This window comes from Vitis riparia, chromosome 5 (genome assembly GCF_004353265.1).
Source record: "Vitis riparia cultivar Riparia Gloire de Montpellier isolate 1030 chromosome 5, EGFV_Vit.rip_1.0, whole genome shotgun sequence".
Lineage (NCBI taxonomy): Eukaryota > Viridiplantae > Streptophyta > Magnoliopsida > Vitales > Vitaceae > Vitis > Vitis riparia.
This window is the reverse complement of record NC_048435.1, coordinates 15,804,108-15,827,343: the sequence shown is the minus strand read 5'-3', so window position 1 is coordinate 15,827,343 and position 23,236 is coordinate 15,804,108. Positions and strand designations below refer to the sequence as shown.

At 32.2% G+C, this 23,236-nt stretch overlaps 1 protein-coding gene, 1 long non-coding RNA gene and 1 pseudogene across 4 annotated transcripts; all 3 read left to right on the top strand.

The window, feature by feature from the left end:
• Positions 1 to 381: 381 nt before the first annotated feature.
• Positions 382 to 4,837, top strand: LOC117915199 (annotated as a pseudogene).
• A 26-nt stretch (positions 4,838 to 4,863) lies between these two features.
• On the top strand, positions 4,864 to 6,916 carry LOC117914386. Of its 2 annotated transcripts, none has more exons than XR_004651272.1 (2): positions 4,864 to 5,128; positions 6,580 to 6,916. It is a non-coding gene; the product is annotated as an uncharacterized LOC117914386 (long non-coding RNA). The 2 variants fall into 2 exon arrangements; XR_004651271.1 differs by having other exon boundaries at positions 4,864 to 5,208.
• Positions 6,917 to 11,158: 4,242 nt separating this feature from the next.
• Positions 11,159 to 18,406, top strand: LOC117914384 (disease resistance protein RPV1-like). Of its 2 annotated transcripts, XM_034829715.1 has the most exons (7): positions 11,159 to 11,804; positions 12,443 to 13,535; positions 13,681 to 13,992; positions 14,088 to 14,449; positions 14,528 to 15,338; positions 15,427 to 16,036; positions 17,970 to 18,406. In XM_034829715.1, exons 1-6 carry the CDS (start codon positions 11,302 to 11,304, stop codon positions 16,021 to 16,023), a joined length of 3,678 nt encoding a protein of 1,225 aa, XP_034685606.1. In that variant the 5' UTR covers positions 11,159 to 11,301; the 3' UTR covers positions 16,024 to 16,036; positions 17,970 to 18,406. The 2 variants fall into 2 exon arrangements, with proteins under 2 accessions (XP_034685606.1, XP_034685605.1); XM_034829714.1 differs by having other exon boundaries at positions 14,088 to 15,338.
• The last annotated feature ends 4,830 nt before the right edge of the window (positions 18,407 to 23,236 follow it).

The window sequence follows — 23,236 nt, the reverse complement described above, 5'->3', positions numbered from 1 at the left end:
AATAAAAATAAAAAAATTATTTTATTTAATTTATTATATAAAGATTAAATAATTTTAAAATATATAAATTATAATTTTAATTATATTTAATTTGATTTATTTATTTTTTTGTATGATGACACAAGATATCATTTTCTTTAAAAATTTTTTATCATATTTTCGGAAAGGGCGGGAGATTTTCATAGGGCGCTGGAAAGAGAAAAAGAGCGGGCTTTTTAAGACCTACCAATGACCAGCTGTAGTTGTGTACTCTCCAGACAAGTCGTACTCGGTACCCCTAGGCGCTACCTACTTTTTTTTTTTTTCTTCTTCTTTTTCTTTCTCTATAGATTACATTGACACAAAATCCTTCATCAGCAAATTTTCGCTACAAAAATCTGCACAATCTACATTCACAATTCTGCAAAATCCCTTCTAAGTTCTGATTTTGGCAAAAGTTTCTTATGGCTTCCACAAGTTCTACTTCTATTTCTACTTTCATCCCACAAAGGAGTTTTGATGTTTTCTTGAGTTTTAGAGGTGAAGACACCCGATTCAATTTCACTGATCATTTGTATGAAAATTTGATTCGAAGAGGTATTCATACCTTTAGAGATGATTCGCTTGAGAGAGGGGAAGAGATTGAACCTGAACTCCTAAAAGCTATTGAAGAATCAAGGTTTTCCCTAATAGTTTTCTCGGAAAACTATGCTGGTTCCAGATGGTGTTTAGATGAGCTGGTGAAGATCATGAAGTGCAGGAAAGAAATGAAACAAACTGTGGTACGATTTTCTACCATGTGGATCCATCCCATGTACGAAACCAGACAGGAAGGTTTGGAGAGGCATTTTCTAATTACAAAGAAGATTCAGAAGAGATGAAAGAGAAGGTGCGAAGTTGGAGGAGCGCATTGACAGAAGCAACCAATATATCTGGAGAGCATGTGAAGGATGGGTAAAGCTTTATTAATTTCCATTCAACTTTCTCTTATAAGTTAGGTTTTATTTACTGCTACAGGAATCAGGCATTTTTATAATTACAGTGCAATGCTTGAATAGATTTGAAGGTCATTTATGATTGCAACTCATGAATCAAAGTATATCAAGAAAGTCACTGAAGACCTGCAAACCCATGATATTATGAGATATGATGAGGACCTTGTGTCTCCATTGTGAATAGGGAATTGGGTAATTATAATGTTACATATAACATAGAGAGAGAGAGAGCTGCAAATGATATCTATATATGCACAAGAGAGTGGGTCATTACAATATGATTTTGTTTGATATAAATTTGCTCCATGCTTAGCAGCCTATAAATGTTCCCAAAAAAAAATCAATTTGACAATGTCTCACTACATATTTTATTTTCATTGTCTTGTATACTTGATACAATAAAAATGTCCTAAAAGTGTAATTTGAGTTCTAAAACTTAATACTTTTGATATAATTTTTTTTACTATAACTCATTTTTCATGAAGAAGCTTAACATGTATTTATTTTTTAATCAGCTATAGCCTAATTAATCATCACATGTACTTTACAATTGGCAGGTATGAGTCTGAGCATATTAAGAAAATCATCAACAACATATTCATGAGATTGAATTGTAGAATGTTTGATGTTGGTGCCAACTTGGTTGGTATGGATTCCCATGTAAATGAGATAATTCGGCAGCTATGTGTTGATCAATTGAATGATGTTCGTATGATTGGTATATGTGGAATAGGCAGAATGGGTAAGACGAGTATCGCCAAAGTTATATATAATAAATTTTCTCATGAATTTGAGTATATGAGCTTTCTCGAAAATTTTAGAGAAGTTGGCAATACTATGGGTTTGCATCATTTGCAAAATCAACTTCTTTGTGATCTACTACAAGTGGAGAGAAATCAAAATGTAAGCAATGTTGGCCAAGGAGCCAATATGATAAAAAACGTTCTCCGATTTAAAAGAGTTTTTCTTGTTCTTGATGACATTGATGATTCAGATCAATTAGAATATTTACTCAGAAATCGTGATTGGCTTGGAAGAGGAAGCAGAGTCGTCATAACAACTAGAAGTAAACATTTGTTACAAGAAATGGATGACGTATATGAGGTTGAGGAATTAAATTTTGAACAAGCTCGTGAGCTTTTTAGTCTCTTTGCTTTTAGACAAAATCTTCCCAAACAAGACTTTATCCACCTCTCGAATCGTGTAATCTATTATTGTCATGGCCTTCCTTTAGCTCTAAAAGTCCTCGGTTCTCTCTTGTTTAACAAGACAATACTCCAATAGGAAAGTGAATTGTGTAAATTGGAAAGAGAACCTGAAGTGAAAATTCAAAATGTGCTTAAAGTAAGCTTTGACGGATTAGATCATACACAGAAGAAAATATTTCTTGATATTGCATGTTTTTTTAAAGGGGAAGACAAAGACTTTGTTTCAAGGATATTGGATAGTTGTGATTTGTATGCAGAGATAGGAATAAAAGTCCTCTATGATAAGTGTCTTATATCTCTTTCTGAAAATAAGATACTTATGCATGATTTGGTACAAGAAATGGGATGGAACATTATTCGTAGTGAATTTCTTGATAATCCTGGAAAATGGAGCAGATTGTGGGATCCGAGTGATGTGTATCGTGCATTTACAATGAAGAAGGTAACCATCAAACTCATGAACTTTCTTCAGCTTCATAAAAATACGTAAATGTGAACAATATCATTTTTGTCTAAGTTACATATCCATACAATTTTAGCTAGCTTTATCTTTTTTATGTTTGCCTAATCCTGTGTTATTGTTTGTAGGGGATGAAAAATGTTGAGGCCATATTCTTAAACTTGTCTAGATCAAAACAACTACAATTTAGTACAAAGGTTTTTGCAAAGATGAAACGACTTAGATTGCTCAAGATTTATGGGATGGATTGTTGTGGTTCCATGAAAAAGGAGTATAAAATTATTCTTCCTGAAGATTTTCAATTTCCTTCACAAGAGTTGAGATATCTTCATTGGAAAGGATACCCTTTGAAATCATTGCCGTCAAATTTTCATGGAGAGAACCTTGTTGTACTCAACATGATGGATAGCAAAATAAAACAACTTTGGCAAGGAAATAAGGTATAATTAGTATTTCATCATATTATTTTGTTTGAGATTAATTTTTTGTTCATGAAAATTCATTTTGTACTAAATCAAAATTCCTTTTGTCACAGTGTTTGGGAAAGTTAAAGTTCTTAAATTTACTAGGATCGAAGCAGCTCACTGAAATATCAAACTTTTCAAATATGCCAAATCTAGAGGAGTTAGAACTTGGATATTGTACAAGTTTGAATATCGTTGATCCATCTATTGGAGTTCTCAAGAAGCTAACTTTGTTGAGTTTGAGTGGGTGTGAAAACCTTACGAGCTTACCAAGTAGCATTCAATACTTGGACTCTCTTGAAACTATTTACTTGAATAATTGCTCAAACTTGGAGAAATTTCTGGAGATAGAGGAGAGTTCTATGGAAGCTTTAACTTATCTTCACTTTGATGGATCTGCTATTAAGGAATTACCCTCCGCAATAGAATATCTCACTGGACTTAAGGAGTTGTATATGAAACATTGCAAAAACTTGAGGAGTCTTCCAAGTAGCATTTGCAGGTTAAAGTCCCTTGAAGACCTCCAACTCTTTGTTTGTTCAAATCTAGATGCTTTTCCAGAAATCATGGAGGATATGAAAGAATGTCTTGATTTAAGAACAGGTATAAAAGAGCTACCATCATCAATGGAACATCTTCTTAATATTAATTCATTGTTTTTGAGTGATTGCAAGAACTTGAGGAGTCTTCTAAGCAGCATTCGTAGGTTTAAATCTTTTCGCCGACTCTTTCTCAATGGGTGCTCAAGCCTACGGAACTTTCCCGAAATCATGGAGGGTATGAAATACTTAGAGGTGCTTGGTTTGGAAGGAACAACTATAAAAGAACTACCATCATCAATTCAAAATCTGAAAAGCCTCCAAATGTTGTATTTGAGCAATTGCAAGAAACTTGTGACTATTCCAGACAGCATTAATGATTTGAGATGTCTTAAACGATTGATACTCCCTGGTTGTTCAAACTTGGAGAAGTTTCCCAAGAATCTGGAAGGCTTATGCTCCTTAGTAGAACTAGATTTGAGTCACTGCAATCTAATGGAAGGGTCGATACCCACTGATATCTGGGGTCTATATTCCTTGTGTACATTAAATCTAAGTGGAAACCATATGGTTAGCATACCATCTGGCATCACTCAACTTTGTAGACTTCATCTCCTTGATATCAGTCACTGCAAGATGCTCCAAGAAATTCCAGAGCTTTCATCAAGTCTACCACAAATAGATGCCCATGGCTGCACGAAGCTGGAAATGTTATCAAGTCCATCATCTCTACTCTGTCCTTTCCTCAAATGGTTCAAACGGTTCAATCCAACAAGTACTGAGGTATGATTTTTATTTAATAACAACACTTAAAACTTTTCATCCACCCAGTAGTACTCCAATTACATATTAGCTCTGATTGTATATGCAGTACATGAATCGGAATTGGAAGAAAGGCAAGGTAATTATTATTCCAGGAAACGGTGGAATTCCAGGGTGGGTGTTGCATCAGGAGATTGGAAGCCAAGTAAGAATAGAGCTTCCTTTGAATTGGTACGAGGATGATCACTTTCTGGGATTGGCTTTCTTCTTTCTTTATCATAAAGGGAATCATTTTGAGGTTCCATATTATTTTGATCTGACATTGCACGGTGATTCGGATGAAGTTGTGGATCACCTCTCCATGGATTCTTTGTGTAAATGTCACGAGATCAATGGTGATGTATCTGCAGATGAATTGTGGGTGACTCTCTATCCTAAGAATGCTATTCCAATAAGTACCACCGCAATCAACCATGGCACTTTCTGGCTGTGTTTGATTTTTCTACCCGGATTAATGGTGAGGTTACTCATCCCAATATCAAGAGGTGCGGGGTTCAGCTGATGTACACCCGTGATTCTCTAAACAGCAGTGTGCCTATGTTGTTGGATCATCAAAGAGGCCATGATGATGCCGGGAAAAACCAAGCAGAAGATCAGGAACCATGCCGTAAAAGATTGAGAGCATCCAGCACTGATCTCAAGCTTTAAGCTCCATTGTCAGGTGCGCTTGCTAGCTAAGTCCTTATATTCCACCATCTCTCTATTTTATTTGTTCATTCAAGCCCTCATGGAAACTTACTGGTAAGCCATCTTCCTCCTTAATTACTTTAATCTATGTGTGGCCTATATAACACCATAAAATTTGGACTAGTTATTTATCTTCAATATAAGATAAATATATTGCCAAGTGGTTCGAAGGAGTCGAAATTCTCTAATGTTTCTTTTCTTTCTTTTCTATTTTATGATAAAATACAAATCCTTTAAAAGGCCTTTTCACTGCATCTTGAAAGGACAACGTTAAGTTTGTTAGGCCAACAAAAGCTCTAATACCATTTATTGGGCTAGCAAAAGTTTCAATGTAAATATATGAATGAAAGAACACATAAAGTAAAGATAATCCACATATAAAGGTGTCAAAGTTTTAAAATGCATGGTTTAGTCAACATGTATGTCTACACCTACAAATGAGAGATAACATTTCACTATATAATAAAAAAAAAATTACAGATAACAAAACTTAAGCAACTTTTGGATCCTAAACATCCATCATTTTCCTAGTCTTTATGTCTTCAACTTCAGTTGTAAACATTCTTACTCCATCAAATATCTCTTACTCTTCTTCTTATCTCTATCTCTATCTTATATCATAACATTTTTCCTCTCATGACTTCGAATATTTAGAGAGATATTCTTACTAAGTTTTTATTCTATAAAGAATTTAATTACAATCACATATGAACTTTGAAAATTCTCTATATAATATCATTTCTACAAAAAAGAACACATAAAAATTAGGACTTTGAGACGCTTAATTCTCAACATGTCACCTTAAATATTAGCCATTTTATAACTTTATTGAGTTTGGAAATCCGAACCCTAATGCCTAAAACTTGACTTTCTTTTAGATTAGCTAAACACTTAGTTTTAGAAATTCATATTTGGAATAAATTATCAATTAAACTTAAATAGTGAAGAACATATACATCTATAACTCAAATTTGGAATGCATTCGGAGTGAAGTATATATCTCAAGCTACTATATATAGGACAACAACAAAATTAAAATTGTTGATTTTTCTAGATCAAAACTTTTGTCTAAAATTATTTTCATATTTTTATCATCAATTATGGCAAGTATCTTAAATTTCTTAGTAGTGTTATTTTTCAAATATATTGAAATATAATTGAATTACTCCCAATAAACATTTTAAAATGTATTCTCATTTTAGTTCTATAATAAATCCATCTTAAATTAATATGAATCCTTATGGAAATATGGCTGATCATTGGTTGATGGTAGAATATTCTAAAAGTAAAAGAGTCTTAAAGTGAGGGACTTGTTCCTAGAATGACAATAGCATCACGTGACAGTTTTTTCATCTTCTGCTTCTTCTTCTTCTTCTTCTTCTTAGTAAATCTTGAGACAATCCAAAACCATCATTCTATGTACAGGTTACAACAACTGAAGAATCAATGTTGACTTAGCACCACCATGGCTGGACTCTGGAGCACCCTGCTGCCCTTCTAACCACCATGAGAACCACTGCACTGCCATTCTTGAAGCCAGACTGGCCACCATTTAGTAGAGTGATCCCCACCTTGATGTTGATTCCATGCACTTATTTTTTAACAGGGTTTACTAATTCTTCAGCATGATGTATTCGTAACTAGCATCCTTTGATGTAGAATGAGACATGACAACTCCATACATGTCTAAGCAAGGAAAACTGAAAGGTCATGTAATATCCAAAATTTGTCATACCTTGCCTCAAAGCTCCTCCCTTCCGAACCCATGGTTGCTCATATACTGGATATTATCCACGGAGGAATGTAAGCATCCTTGATTTCAATGCTGTAGGAGAGACCAGCCCAAACACTTTCATTTTGGATCCTTTAAGAGGAAAAGCAACATGATCAGCTCTCTTCAACTCCCCGCAACTGACCTGCAAAAGAAGGCCACCACTGAAAATTTCCAAGCACCCACCCTACAGGAATTAGCAAGGAAAACCAAGCAACTAAAATTAATCATAATAAATATTTATCGTTGTACGAGTATTAAAATTTATAAAGAACCATTTTGTATATTCTACATTAATGGATAAAAAGTACACCCTATTCAAAAATAAATGCATCAAGGAAAATAAGTAAATGCTTAGAAATTAAGTATATTCTTTAAAAAAAATAAGTATGAAAAATGAATAAATTATATATATATAAATGGTTTATCATAAAAGAACTAATGAACTTCCAATTATTTGTATCAGTATAAACAAATACATCCTTCATAAAATAAGTATATTATAAAAAATAAAAATAAAAACATCTCTTATAAGTAGATCCTTTTGAAAATTAATTATTTTTCTTTAAAAAACTACATTATATATACATTAATTTTTTTTACCATAAATTGTTTATAAACTTTCACTTATTTGTAATAATATAAATAAGTACACCCTTCCAAAAAACAATTACATTTTGAAAAAAAGTACATTTCCTAGAAAAATAAGTGTATTAGAAAATAAATTTATTGTTAAGAAGAATAATTTCATTATATATTATTTAGAAAAATATGTACATTAATGTTTTAAATTAAGATTATATTTCCTATGTTTTGACTATTAAAATAACATCATTGAATTAATATGGTCTATCCATTTATTACATTAACAAAATCAAAGTAAACTAAGATTATATTTTAATAATTAATATATTGCGATATCACGACAATATATATATTATACAATATTAATCCAACAATTTTGAATAAAAATTTTCAAAATAATTAATTAGTTGTAAGCTATAAAGAGTCAAACAATTAGGGCCTACAACTTTCCTAAATTGCATCCACAATAATTTAGCACTAATCACATTAATTAATTATATACAAAAATTCTAAAAATAAATAGGCTCCTTAACATAATACTTACATAAAAAAAATGAAAAAATTAAACATTGATTTACCATGAATTTTTTAAAAAATAATTAATTTTGTATGGAATAATATATGATTTACTATGGAGTTTTCCAAATATATTAATTGTTTCCTTCTTTCAAGAAAATTTTATATTTCCTTAAACCATTGTATAAAATAATATATGTTTTAGTTCTTTTACTGTATCCATCTTTTACTAAATGGGTTTTTACTTATCTAGCGGCCCAGATTCATCCATTCCCAGCCCATTTACTTCAGGCAGAAGACCTTTAGGCATAGGTAGAGATGCCCATCTGCTGGCCCAGATCCCTTCACTCCCAGCCCCGTTTGCTCATTCCCAAGGTTTGCAGATATAGATACCACATAAGTGGTTTATAGGTTTCCGATATGGGATCTTTGATAATAATAAAAGGAGCTTTCCGATATATATTATTAAAAATTTTAATAATATATATATATATATATATATATATATATATATATATATATATATATATATATATATATATATATTAATTTATTATAATTATTTTAAATTTTATTAAAATATAAATTATATATTTATGATGTCATTAGTTTGATCATAATTCGACCACCGATCCGACCAATGAACTATAAATCAATATTTTCGGTTTAATACTCAATTTGATTCTAAAATATTACTAACAACTTATCAAAGTTTTTTGTTGTTGAAATTCAACATTAGGTTAGAAGAATAACCATAACTCAAAAGTTCAATTATTGGTGTTGAATATTAGGTTGGAAACATATTCAAAAAACCACATTCAAATGCAATTTTTTTTATATTAGGTTGATATCGCATGTTTCCGAACTCATAAAAAACTAAGGATAAAAATATCGATTATAACAGATATATTGACAACCTGATTTCAAACATCATAGAAATACTGAAAAAACAAAACCTCCAAAAATAATAGAAAAATTAATATTACATATATTGAAGTTGTTTTAATTTTAACAAACAAATTAATATGGGTACTTTACCAATAAGTCATCTTTCTTACCGATAAGTCATCTTTAACAAACAAATTAGATATATATAAAATGCATGTGATTATTTCTTACCAACAAGCCATCTTTATCAAGTTGATAAGTTTTTATAAATTTTTTAATGATATATATTTTACACGCATCATTTTATTATTGGGGTCAAAAATGTGGTAGGTACCCAAAATGAAGTGTGAGTGGGTATCAACGAAGAACCCCCCACTCTATAATAATTCATTCTTCAACCACCACCCTTCCAACTGCACTGACATCACCCTAAGTAAGATGCTCCATCTTTGTGATCTGAAGGCAGCGCGTGCTCACTGTTTCATATGTTGGAATTCTTGATCACTTAATTTTAGTAATTCTAGAGAAAGCAAAAGAGTCTCATTATGCAACTACGTTAATTTGGGATCTTCTTATCATGTACAAAATATTTTTAATTAAAAAAATATTAATTTCATTCATCTCTTTGACTAAATATGTCTAACTTTTTTAAATTTGAAATTTCATTCGATATCTTTTTTATAATTTTTATTTTTTTTATTTTTACTCATATTTTTTTAATCAAAATAAGAAAGGTACATAATAAAATTTTAAAACTATAGGAGATAAATATATTTAGCTACAATTTGAGGGAAATTAATGAAATTAACCCTTTGAAAAAAATTTTGAGACCTGTTAGATTCCAAAAAAATAAGAAAAAAAAAGAGTGAAAGAAAATATAAAATACATATAAGTTAATAAATTATTTTTATATATTTTTTAAAATCTATTTTATTTAAATTTTTTTATTATATATAGATTAAATAATTTTAAAATATATAAATTTTTGATAAATTTTAAATATATTTGATACTTTTCATATATTTATGGTACCTTTTACTTTTATTTTTCCTTCCTACTACTTTACACGAAAATCCAACATAACTTCATAGAGATGAGAATAATTTAGAAAGGTGGCAGAAGAAGAGAGCGAGTAGATGAGGATTTAAACAGACTCGCAATGGTTGGAGAAGATTTTTATGGGGCGCTGCTTTTTAAAACCCACTGTCACCGATGACCAGCTGTAGTGCTCCACGTGGTGGACTGAATCACACTCAAATCTGTCCTCCTCAGAAAGTCGTACTCAGTGCCCCCGGACGCTACCCACTCTTTTTTTTTTCCCTCTGTACACAACATTGACCCAAAGTCTTTCATCACCAAATTCTTGCACCAAAGCACATGTAGTTTGGTGGTAAGTGGCTATCATCCCTTGCTCAAGGTGTTGGTTCCAAGCCCTCCCTAGCAAGTTATGGTAATTTTTCTATTTAGCTTTAAAAGTGCAATCCCAATCAGAATTAGTGTTTGGACGGAGAGAACTCATGGGCGTAAAGCCAGTTTGACGGAGTTTTTAACAGTTTTTTATTTTTTAAAATAGAAAATAGTTTTTAAAAATTCATAATATTGTTTGGTTATTATTCTCTGTTTTTAATTTTTTAAAAACAAAGTAAAATAAAAAATAACTTTTAAAAAATAAGTAAAAATTATTTTTACTAGTTTTTAAAAACAATAAAAAAAAAAAGCCATATACACTTTATTATTTTTTTTTTACATAAAATTATTATTTTTCAATATTTTTTATTGTTAAGTAAATTAACTCCAAATTAAACAAGATTTAATGTGTTATATTTGTTAACAAGTCTATTAATTTTTAAAAATAATTTAAAACTTAAATAATAAATTCATTATACCATAAATTTATAAATATAATTATCATTTTTCTAACATATAATAAAATAGTATATTTTTTAATAAAAATATAATTTATGATTTTATTATAATATTAATATTTATGTTTTACTAAAAACTATATATTTTTTAATTTATTTATAATTAAAATTTTATTTTCATTTTCAATAAGACTTCAATTAAATTTAATTAATTAATATTATATAAATTGAATTTAAAATGTTTTTACAAAATCAAAACAATTTAAAAAAAAAAAAATTATCCAAACAAGTCTTTTTGTTTTTTTATCTTTAAAGTTCTTTAAAAAAAATAATTTACCCAATGTCCTTAATTTTATAAAACATTAAAGTGCCCCGGACGCTACCCACTCTTTTTTTTTCCCTCTGTACACAACATTGACCCAACGTCTTTCATCACCAAATTCTTGCAAAAAAAAACAGCACAATCTACATTCACAATTCTGCAAAATCTCTTCTGAGTTCTAATTTTGGCAAAAGTTTCCTATGGCTTCCACAAGTTCTACTTCTACTTCTATTTCTACTTTCATCCCACAATGGAAGTATGATGTTTTCTTGAGTTTTAGAGGTGAAGACACCCGATTCAATTTCACTGATCACTTGTATGCAAATTTGATTCGAAGAGGTATTGCTACCTTTAGAGATGATGAATCACTTGAGAGAGGGGAAGAGATTGCACCTGAACTCCTAAAAGCTATTGAAGAATCAAGGTTTTCCCTAATAGTTTTCTCGGAAAACTATGCTGGTTCCAGATGGTGTTTAGATGAGCTGGTGAAGATCATGAAGTGCAGGAAAGAAATGAAACAAACTGTGGTACCGATTTTCTACCATGTGGATCCATCCCATGTACGGCACCAGACAGGAAGGTTTGGAGAGGCATTTTCCTATTACAAAGAAGACACAGAGGAGATGAAAGAGAAGGTGCGAAGTTGGAGGAGTGCATTGACAGAAGCAGCCAATATATCTGGAGTGCATGTGAAGAAGAATAGGTAACGCTTTATTAATTCCCCTTCAACTTTCATTTATAAGTAGGCTCTCCTTTACTGGCACAGGAATCAGACATTTTTATGATTATAGAGTAATAGTTGAAGAGATTTGGAGGTCATTTATGATTATTGCAAGTCATGAAATATTCAAAGTATATCAAGTAAGTCACTGAAGACCTGCAAACCCATGATATTATGAGACATGATGAGTACCTTGTGTCTACATTGTGGATAGGGGATTGGGTAATTATAATGTTACACATAACATAGAGAGAGAGAGAGAGAGAGAGCTGCAAATGATATCTATATATGCACAAGAGAGTGGGTCATTACAATATGATTTTGTTTGATATAAATTTGCTCCATGCTTAGCAGCCTATAAATGTTCCAAAAATCAATTTGACAATGTCGCACAAGAAAACAAATTAAACAAGTACATCTTTTATTTTCATTGTCTTGTATACTTGATACAATGAAAATGTCCTAAGAACGTAATTTGAGTTTTAAAACTTAAATACTTTTGATATATTTTTTTGCATTATGATTCATTTCTCATGAAGAAGCTTCATGTGTAATCTTTTTTATATTTTTTTTATTAGCTATAACTTAATTAATCATCACATGTACTTTACAATTGGCAGGTATGAGTCCGAGCATGTTAACGAAATCGTCAACGATATATTCAGGAGATTGAATTGTAGAATGTTGGATGTTGGTGACAACTTGGTTGGTATGGATTCTCATGTAAATGAGATAAATCGGCAGCTATGTGTTGATCAATTGAATGATGTTCGTATCATTGGTATATGTGGAATAGGCGGAATGGGTAAAACAATTATCGCCAAAGTTGTATATAATACATTTTCTCATGAATTTGAGTATATGAGCTTTCTTGAAAATGTTAGAGAAGTTGGCAATACTATGGGTTTGCATCATTTACAAAATCAACTTCTTTGTGATCTACTACAAGTGGAGAGAAATCAAAATGTAAGCAATGTTGGCCAAGGAGCCAATATGATAAAAAATGTTCTCCGATTTAAAAGAGTTTTTATTGTTCTTGATGACATTGATGATTCAGATCAATTAGAATATTTACTCAGAAATCGTGATTGGCTTGGAAGAGGAAGCAGAGTCATCATAACAACTAGAAGTAAACATTTGTTACAAGAAATGGATGACGTATATGAGGTTGAGGAATTAAATTTTGAACAAGCTCGTGAGCTTTTTAGTCTCTTTGCTTTTAGACAAAATCTTCCCAAACAAGACTTTATCCACCTCTCGAATCGTGTAATCTATTATTGTCATGGCCTTCCTTTAGCTCTAAAAGTCCTCGGTTCTCTCTTGTTTAACAAGACAATACTCCAATGGGAAAGTGAATTGTGTAAATTGGAAAGAGAACCTGAAGTGAAAATTCAAGATGTGCTTAAAGTAAGCTTTGATGGATTAGATCATACACAGAAGAAAATATTTCTTGATATTGCATGTTTTTTTAAAGGGGAAGACAAAGACTTTGTTTCAAGGATATTGGATAGTTGTGATTTGTATGCAGAGATAGGAATAAAAGTCCTGTATGATAAGTGTCTTATATCTCTTTCTGAAAATAAGATACTTATGCATGATTTGATACAAGAAATGGGATGGAACATTATTCGTAGTGAATTTCCTGATAATCCTGGAAAATGGAGCAGATTGTGGGATCCGAGTGATGTGTATCGTGCATTTTCAATGAAGAAGGTAACCATCAAACTCATGAACTTTCTTAAGCTTCATAAAAATACGTAAATGTGAGCAATATCATTTTTGTCTAAGTTACATATCATACAATTTTAGCTAGCTTTATCTTTTTTATGTTTGCCTAATCCTGTGTTATTGTTTGTAGGGGATGAAAAATGTTGAGGCCATATTCTTAAACTTGTCTAGATCAAAACAACTACAATTTAGTACAAAGGTTTTTGCAAAGATGAAACGACTTAGATTGCTCAAGATTTATGGGATGGATTGTTGTGGTTCTATGAAAAAGGAGTATAAAATTATTCTTCCTGAAGATTTTCAATTTCCTTCACAAGAGTTGAGATATCTTCATTGGAAAGGATACCCTTTGAAATCATTGCCGTCAAATTTTCATGGAGAGAACCTTGTTGTACTCAACATGATGGATAGCAAAATAAAACAACTTTGGCAAGGAAATAAGGTATAATTAGTATTTCATCATATTATTTTGTTTGAGATTAATTTTTTGTTCATGAAAATTCATTTTGTACTAAATCAAAATTCCTTTTGTCACAGTGTTTGGGAAAGTTAAAGTTCTTAAATTTACTAGGATCGAAGCAGCTCACTGAAATATCAAACTTTTCAAATATGCCAAATCTAGAGGAGTTAGAACTTGGATATTGTACAAGTTTGAATATCGTTGATCCATCTATTGGAGTTCTCAAGAAGCTAACTTTGTTGAGTTTGAGTGGGTGTGAAAACCTTACGAGCTTACCAAGTAGCATTCAATACTTGGACTCTCTTGAAACTATTTACTTGAATAATTGCTCAAACTTGGAGAAATTTCTGGAGATAGAGGAGAGTTCTATGGAAGCTTTAACTTATCTTCACTTTGATGGATCTGCTATTAAGGAATTACCCTCCGCAATAGAATATCTCACTGGACTTAAGGAGTTGTATATGAAACACTGCAAAAACTTGAGGAGTCTTCCAAGTAGCATTTGCAGGTTAAAGTCCCTTGAAGACCTCCAACTCTTTGTTTGTTCAAATCTAGATGCTTTTCCAGAAATCATGGAGGATATGAAAGAATTTCTTGATTTAAGAACAGGTATAAAAGAGCTACCATCATCAATGGAACATCTTCTTAATATTAATTCATTGTTTTTGAGCGATTGCAAGAACTTGAGGAGTCTTCTAAGCAGCATTCGTAGGTTTAAATCTTTTCGCCGACTCTTTCTCAATGGGTGCTCAAGCCTACGGAACTTTCCCGAAATCATGGAGGGTATGAAATACTTAGAGGTGCTTGGTTTGGAAGGAACAGCTATAAAAGAACTACCATCATCAATTCAAAATCTGAAAAGCCTCCAAATGTTGTATTTGAGCAATTGCAAGAAACTTGTGACTATTCCAGACAGCATTAATGATTTGAGATGTCTTAAACGATTGATACTCCCTGGTTGTTCAAACTTGGAGAAGTTTCCCAAGAATCTGGAAGGCTTATGCTCCTTAGTAGAACTAGATTTGAGTCACTGCAATCTAATGGAAGGGTCGATACCCACTGATATCTGGGGTCTATATTCCTTGTGTACATTAAATCTAAGTGGAAACCATATGGTTAGCATACCATCTGGCATCACTCAACTTTGTAGACTTCATCTCCTTGATATCAGTCACTGCAAGATGCTCCAAGAAATTCCAGAGCTTTCATCAAGTCTACCACAAATAGATGCCCATGGCTGCACGAAGCTGGAAATGTTATCAAGTCCATCATCTCTACTCTGTCCTTTCCTCAAATGGTTCAAACGGTTCAATCCAACAAGTACTGAGGTATGATTTTTATTTAATAACGACACTTAAAACTTTTCATCCACCCAGTAGTACTCCAATTACATATTAGCTCTGATTGTATATGCAGTACATGAATCGGAATTGGAAGAAAGGCAAGGTAATTATTATTCCAGGAAACGGTGGAATTCCAGGGTGGGTGTTGCATCAGGAGATTGGAAGCCAAGTAAGAATAGAGCTTCCTTTGAATTGGTACGAGGATGATCACTTTCTGGGATTGGCTTTCTTCTTTCTTTATCATAAAGGGAATCATTTTGAGGTTCCATATTATTTTGATCTGACATTGCACGGTGATTCAGATGAAGTTGTGGATCACCTCTCCATGGATTCTTTGTGTAAATGTCACGAGATTAATGGTGATGTATCAGATGAATTGTGGGTGACTCTCTATCCTAAGAATGCTATTCCAAATAAGTACCACCGCAATCAACCATGGCACTTTCTGGCTACGTTTGATTTTTCTACCCGGATTAATGGTGAGGTTACTCATCCCAATATCAAGAGGTGCGGGGTTCAGCTGATGTACACCCGTGATTCTCTAAACAGCAGTGTGCCTATGTTGTTGGATCATCAAAGAGGCCATGATGATGCCGGGAAAAACCAAGCAGATGATCGGGAACCATGCCGTAAAAGATTGAGAGCATCCAGCACTGATCTCAAGCTTTAAGCTCCACTGCCAGGTGCGCTTGCTAGCTAAGTCCTTATATTCCACCATCTCTCTATTTTATTTGTTCATTCAAGCCCTCATGGAAACTTACTGGTAAGCCATCTTCCTCCTTAATTACTTTAATCTATGTGTGGACTATATAACACCATAAAATTTGGACTAGTTATTTATCTTCAATATAGGATAAATATATTGCCAAGTGGTTAGAAGGAGTCGAAATTCTCTAATGTTTCTTTTCTTTCTTTTCTATTTTATGATAAAATACAAATCCTTTAAAAGGCCTTTTCACTACATCTTGAAAGGACAACGTTAAGTTTGTTAGGCCAACAAAAGCTCTAATACCATTTATTGGGCTAGCAAAAGTTTCAATGTAAATATATGAATGAAAGAACACATAAAGTAAAGATAATCCACATATAAAGGTGTCAAAGTTTTAAAATGCATGGTTTAGTCAACATATATGTCTACACCTACAAATGAGAGATAACATTTCACTATATAATAAAAAAAATATTACTTGGGTCCCTAAACATCCATCATTTTCCTAGTCTTTATGTCTTCAACTTCAGTTGTAAACATTCTTACTCCATCAAATATCTCTTAGGTGGTGTTTGTTTTTTTACTTAATTCTAAATAGAACCTTAATACTTAATAGTATTAAATATTAGCTTGTTTGTTTTTGTAGTATTTTATTTCTATTAAGTATTAAAAAGTAAAAAAAACCATTGTGTTATTTTTTCTATTTAGAAAAAGCCACATATTTTGGTTTTTTCTATTTAGTAAAAAGTTTATGATAAGTCATGAAAAATTAAAAAAACAAACAACCTAAATTCTAAAATTAAATGGTTTTTAGCAAAAAGCCAAAAAAACAAACACCACCTTACTCTTCTTCTTATCTCTATCTCTATCTGTATCTTATATCATAACATTTTTCCTCTCATGACTTAGAATATTTAGAGAGATATTCTTACTAAGTTTTTATTCTATAAAGAATTTAATTACAATCACATATGAACTTTGAAAATTCTCTATATAATATCATTTCTACAAAAAAGAACACATAAAAATTAGGAATTTGAGATGCTTAATTCTCAACATGTCACCTTAAATATTAGCCATTTTATGACTTTATTGAGTTTGGAAATCCGAACCCTAATGCCTAAAACTTGACTTTCTTTTAGATTAGCTAAACACTTAGTTTTAGAAATTCATATTTGGAATAAATTATCAATTAAACTTAAATAGTGAAGAAAATATCCATCTATAACTCAAATTTGGAATGCATTCGGAGTGAAGTATATATCTCAAGCTACTATATATAGGACAACAACAAAATTAAAATTGTTGATTTTTCTAGATCAAAACTTTTGTCTAAAATTATTTTGATATTTTTATCATCAATTATGGCAAGTATCTTAAATTTCTTAGTAGTGTTATTTTTCAAATATATTGAAATATAATTGAATTACTCCCAAATAAACATTTTAAAATGTATTCTCATTTTAGTTCTATAATAAATCCATCTTAAATTAATATGAATCCTTATGGAAATATGGTTGATCATGGGTTGATGGTAGAATATTCTAAAAGTAAAAGAGTCTTAAAGTGAGGGACTTGTTCCTAGAATGACAATAGCATCACGTGACATTTTTGATCAGCTTCTTATTTCCATTTATTGTTGATTTTGATTTGCATATTTCAAGCATAGAGTTGTTCATGTTTTTAATCATTTAAAAGCTCTACCTAGGAAGGATGTCTTCAAATGCAGGGTTTCCTTACAGTTGTAATTGTAAGTCACCTTCATTTCTCCTTCAAGTCTATATAACAAAGGGATTGGAGTTGTTCTTAAATTCTTTACTGTACCTTCAATGTCTTATCTTCTGCTTCTTCTTCTTCTTCTTCTTAGTAAATCTTGAGACAATCCAAAACCATCATTCTATGTACAGATTACAACAACTGAAGAATCAATGTTGACTTAGCACCACCATGGCTGGACTCTGGAGCACCCTGCTGCCCTTCTAACCACCATGAGAACCACAGCACTGCCATTCTTGAAGCCAGACTTGCCACCATTTAGTAGAGTGATCTCCACCTTGATGTTGATCCGATGCACTTATTTTTTAACAGGGTGTACTAATTCTTCAGCATGATGTATTCGTAACTAGCATCCTTTGATGTAGAATGAGACATGACAACTCCATACATGTCTAAGCAAGGAAAACTGAAAGGTCATGTATTATCCAAAATTTGTCATACCTTGCCTCAAAGCTCCTCCCTTCCGAACCCATGGTTGCTCATATACTGGATATTATCCACGGTGGAATGTAAGCATTCTTGATTTCAATGCTGTAGGAGAGACCAGCCGAAACTCTTTCATTTGCTTCGTCTTTCATTTTGGATCCTTTAAGAGGAAAAGCAACATGATCAGCTCTCTTCAACTCCCCACAACTGACCTGCAAAAGAAGGCCACTACTGAAAAATTCCAAGCACCTACCCCACAGGAATTAGCAAGGAAAACCAAGCAACTAAAATTAATCATAATAAGTATTTATCGTTGTACAAGTATTAAAATTTATAAAGAACCATTTTGTATATTCTACATTAAAGGATAATAAGTACACCCTATTCAAAAATAAATGCATCAAGGAAAATAAATAAATGCTTAGAAATTAAGTATATTCTTTAAAAAAATAAGTATGAAAAATGAATAAATTATATATATATATATAAAAGGTTTATCATGAACTTTCAATTATTTGTATCAATATAAACAAATACATCCTTCATAAAATAAGTATATTATAAAAAATAAAAATAAAAACATCTCTTATAAAAATAAGTAGATCCTTTAGAAAATTAATTATTTTTCTTTAAAAAAGTACATTATATATACATTAATTTTTTTTCCATAAATTGTTTATAAACTTTCACTTATTTGTAATAATATAAATAAGTACATCCTTCCAAAAAAACAATTACATTTTGAAAAAAAGTACATTTCCTAGAAAAATAAGTGTATCAGAAAATAAATTTATTGTTAAGAAGAATAATTTCATTATACATTATTTAGAAAAATATGTACATTAATGTTTTAAATTAAGATTATACTTCCTATGTTTTGACTATTAAAATAACATCATTGAATTAATATGGTCTATCCATTTATTACATTAACAAAATCAAAGCAAACTAAGATTATATTTTAATAATTAATATATTGCGATATCACGACAATATATATTATACAATATTAATCCAACAATTTTAAATAAAAATTTTCAAAATAATTAATTAGTTGTAAGCTATAAAGAGTCAAACAATTAGGGCCTATAGCTTTCCTAAATTGCATCCACAATAATTTAATACTAATCACATTAATTAATTATATACAAAAATTCTAAAAATAAATAGGCTCCTTAACATAATACTTACATTAAAAAAAAAAAAATTAAACATTTTACCATGAATTTTTGAAAAAATAATTAATTTTGTATGGAATAATATATGATTTACTATGGAGTTTTCCACATATTTTAATTGTTTCCTTCTTTCAAGAAAATTTTATATTTCCTTTCGACCATTGTATAAAATAATATATGTTTTAGTAGTTTTACTATATCCATCTTTTACTAAATTCACAATATTCTTCTAATGTTATTGTCTTGTGAAAAAAGGACTATTGTATGAAATGCTCAAATTCTTTCTTTCAAAAGAATTATACTCAACTCTAGCTTTTTAGTTGTCTACTTACCCTACATTTCAAATATTGGATTAAAAAACTATTAATCTTTGATAATTTGGGACAAATGTATCTATGAATAGACATCCCTTGATAGTCTAATTGTGTTCCATATCATATGTTACATATTTTTCAACTAAAATTTGATTTTGCTAAAAAATTTCCTTTCCTTTCATAATCAAATATTAGATACTGATTTGTAAACACAAAAATAAGATAAGACAATGTGAAATCCAACACTAACACCCATTGTTTTAAAAATCAGACTGGATCGATTCTTTATAGGCCGGTCAAATCCTTGATAGTCTAATTGTGTTCCATATCATATGTTACATATTTTTCAACTAAAATTTGATTTTGCTAAAAAATTTCCTTTATTGATTTGTAAACACAAAAATAAGATGAGACAATGAGAAATCCAACACTAACAACCATTGTTTTAAAAACCAGACTGGACCGTTTGGTTATTCACAGGCCGGTCAAGGTCAAAACCTAAGTGGGTTTTTACTTATCTACCGGGCCAGATTCATCCATTCCCATCCCATTTACTTTGGGCAGAAGACCTTTAGGCATAGGTAGAGATGCCCATCTGCTGGTCCAGATCCCTTCACTCCCAGCCCCGTTTGCTCATTCCCAAGGTTTGCAGATATAGATACCACATAAGTGGTTTATAGGTTTCCGATATGGGATCTTTGATAATAATAAAAGGAGCTTTGCATGGTGGGAAATTGAACGTGTGACTTATGGTTAAACAAAAGGAATTACACACCACCATGCTACGCAGTTATTTTATTAATAATTTGGTAAATATCTATTTATCTGTTTTTAAAATTTTTATCATATAAAACATTTAAACAAATATAAATATTTTTATCTACTATTATTTTTATAATAATTATTAATTATAAACATTCAAACAATATAAATTAATCAATATAATAATTTTAAAATTTTAAAATAACAAAATACATAGATATATAATTAAATTAAATATTATAATTTTCTTTTCATTTTATATATATTTTCACATTTAAATATTATACATATTCTATTTAATAAATTTTAATATATTGTTATATTTATATTTATATTTATCATTTAATTTCACATAAAAAATAAAATATTATTAAAAATTTTAATTATATATATATATATTAATTTATTATAATTATTTTAAATTTTATTAAAATATAAATTATATATTTATGATGTCATTGGTTTGATCATAATTCGACCACCGATCCGACCAATGAACTGTAAATCAACAATGTTTTCGGTTTAATACTCAATTTGATTCTAAAAATATTGCTAACAACTGATCAAAGTTTTTTGTTGTTGAAATTCAAACATTAGGTTAGAAGAATAACCATAACTCAAAAGTCCAATTATTGGTGTTGAATATTAGGTCGGAAGCATATTAAAAAAACCACATTCAAATGCAATTTTTTTTATATTAGTGTGACCCCTCTTTTCAAGTCACGCTGAGACTATCCTATTAACATTGGTTTTCATAACTTTAAAAAAAAGGGAGGGCACCTCAAGACCCGGGGGAGAGGAAGTCTTTTTAGTAAAAGGGGGGACCCCCTTTTTAAAGAAAAGAGAGACCCGCTGCAGCATGGCCGACCGTGCTAGTGGTCAGAGACGCCATGCTGCTGATGAGAGGAACAGGAAAGCAAGTAGAGACTTGCCAAGGAAGATGGAAACAGGGCTCGGCTAGGGGAAAAGCGAGATATCTGTGAAAAGAAAAGGAGGAGGCAGCAGATGGAAAAACAGAGGAGAGGTTTTGCAGCTCACCGGGACTTTGCTCCAAGGGATTCATTCAGGTTTGATCATCCCCCACTTGAGATTCTTCACTTTTACTACCATCTTTTGCTCATTTATGATGTTTGGGATGCACATTTTTCTTTTACTGTCTAAGGCGTTAAGCTAGTTCTTCGTTTTTGTTTGCTTGATCTTTGTTTATTCCCGTGAGAGTTACATGACGTTTATGTTATCTCTTTATATGTTGAAACTACTCAAGCCGTTCCACCAGTCCCTTTTTTTTAGTTCTTTAGCTTTCATGAACTGAAGCTATGTTTGATGGAATTATTTTCTCTTGTACGCACTCTGTTCTTCTTCACTTTATCCTTTATCTCTGACATCCCTCGGGAGTGTTGGATATCTTGTCCAGGTCAGCCGTTTGGATCGGAATATTCCTGAGGGGAATCGGTACCAGGGTCTAAGGAGATGAGTCATTTCTAGTCGAATGGAAGAGGCTTGAAGGTGAAAGAGGATGAGTTCTCGTGCACACCGGATGAGGTTTTGGTTAGTGATGGTGCCAAGCAGTTTATTCTTCGAACGACGCTTGACGTTTTGCTCCCCAGGAGACGAGATTTCAACAAACTGCAGTCAAAACCCATGATGCAATCCGACGGTAACAAAACAATGCAAGTGCGTGCCACTACGGAGTTGTTAGTGGTGTTCCAGCGCGGTTATAGCCAAGCACAACCGAGGGTATAGCGCAAACCAATTCAGACTATAAGCCTCAAGGCATCGACCTATTCAACCACACCACTAACTCACTTCTCTCTCTAATATTCTTCATACCATCCATCCAGCTCACTAACCCATTCCGTCTTTCATCTACCATGCCTCCTCTCTCTAACTCTCCACCCTTCTTACTCATGTCATGCTCGAGCACATTGGTACCATGTTTCCATTATGCCTATGCCTACCACGTATCCACCATGCCCACTCATCCCTCTCATGTTCTGCCATTCCCATGCAAACAAGATCCCATGGGCGCATCTGCCCGTTCATCACTCACACCACTGCCCCACCTACGCCATGCAAGCCCACTGGTGCCGACGAACAGAGCCAGGTGTATAGGACAAAGGTGGACAACGAGGGGGGAATCAATCCCACCAAGGGTGACAAGTTCCAGTTGCCCGTGGAAGCCACCTTCTTCTCCCATAGAATACTCCGCCATCTACCTCCACATCCACACCAAGCGTCTCATGAAGGGCAAGACTCATCTGGGTTGGTGTCAGATTCCTGCCGGGGATATTCTAGAAGGATTCACTCCGGCGAGGACCCGTCGACACCGAGGCTACCGTCTCCGAGACAGAGACATGTACGAAAGGGCATGGGATTGTGAATGTTGCAGTGAAGTTAGAAGAGTCATCTCCAGTTTGCCAGCAAAAGCAGCAGCCACCCCCCCTCCCCGCCCCCCACCTCTGTTCCTTCATACCGTCATGGCCATCATCAGCATGAAGGCCCTATCCCCCCGCTGGCTTGCTATCCGTTGGCCACCCTTTTGTTTTTTTAAAAAAAAAACAAGGTGGCAGCACCTCTAGATCCTCGTGATGGATGTTCAGCTGGTGGGCTTTGTTGGTGAGCTCCCAAAGCCCAAGTTGCATGTTTAGTTTGCATGGGCCTTAAGCCCCATCCTCCAAATTCGGGCCAAGTATACGGCCCTCTCAAGTCCTTTTTCTA

Excerpts from the sequence above, each read along its gene's own strand:
- LOC117914384 (XM_034829714.1), top strand. The coding sequence starts at position 11,302 with ATGGCTTCCACAAGTTCTACTTCTACTTCTATTTCTACTTTCATCCCA. Across the intron at positions 13,536-13,680 it reads GTGCATTTTCAATGAAGAAG|GGGATGAAAAATGTTGAGGC; the intron begins GTAACCATCAAA and ends TATTGTTTGTAG. Across the intron at positions 13,993-14,087 it reads AACTTTGGCAAGGAAATAAG|TGTTTGGGAAAGTTAAAGTT; the intron begins GTATAATTAGTA and ends CTTTTGTCACAG.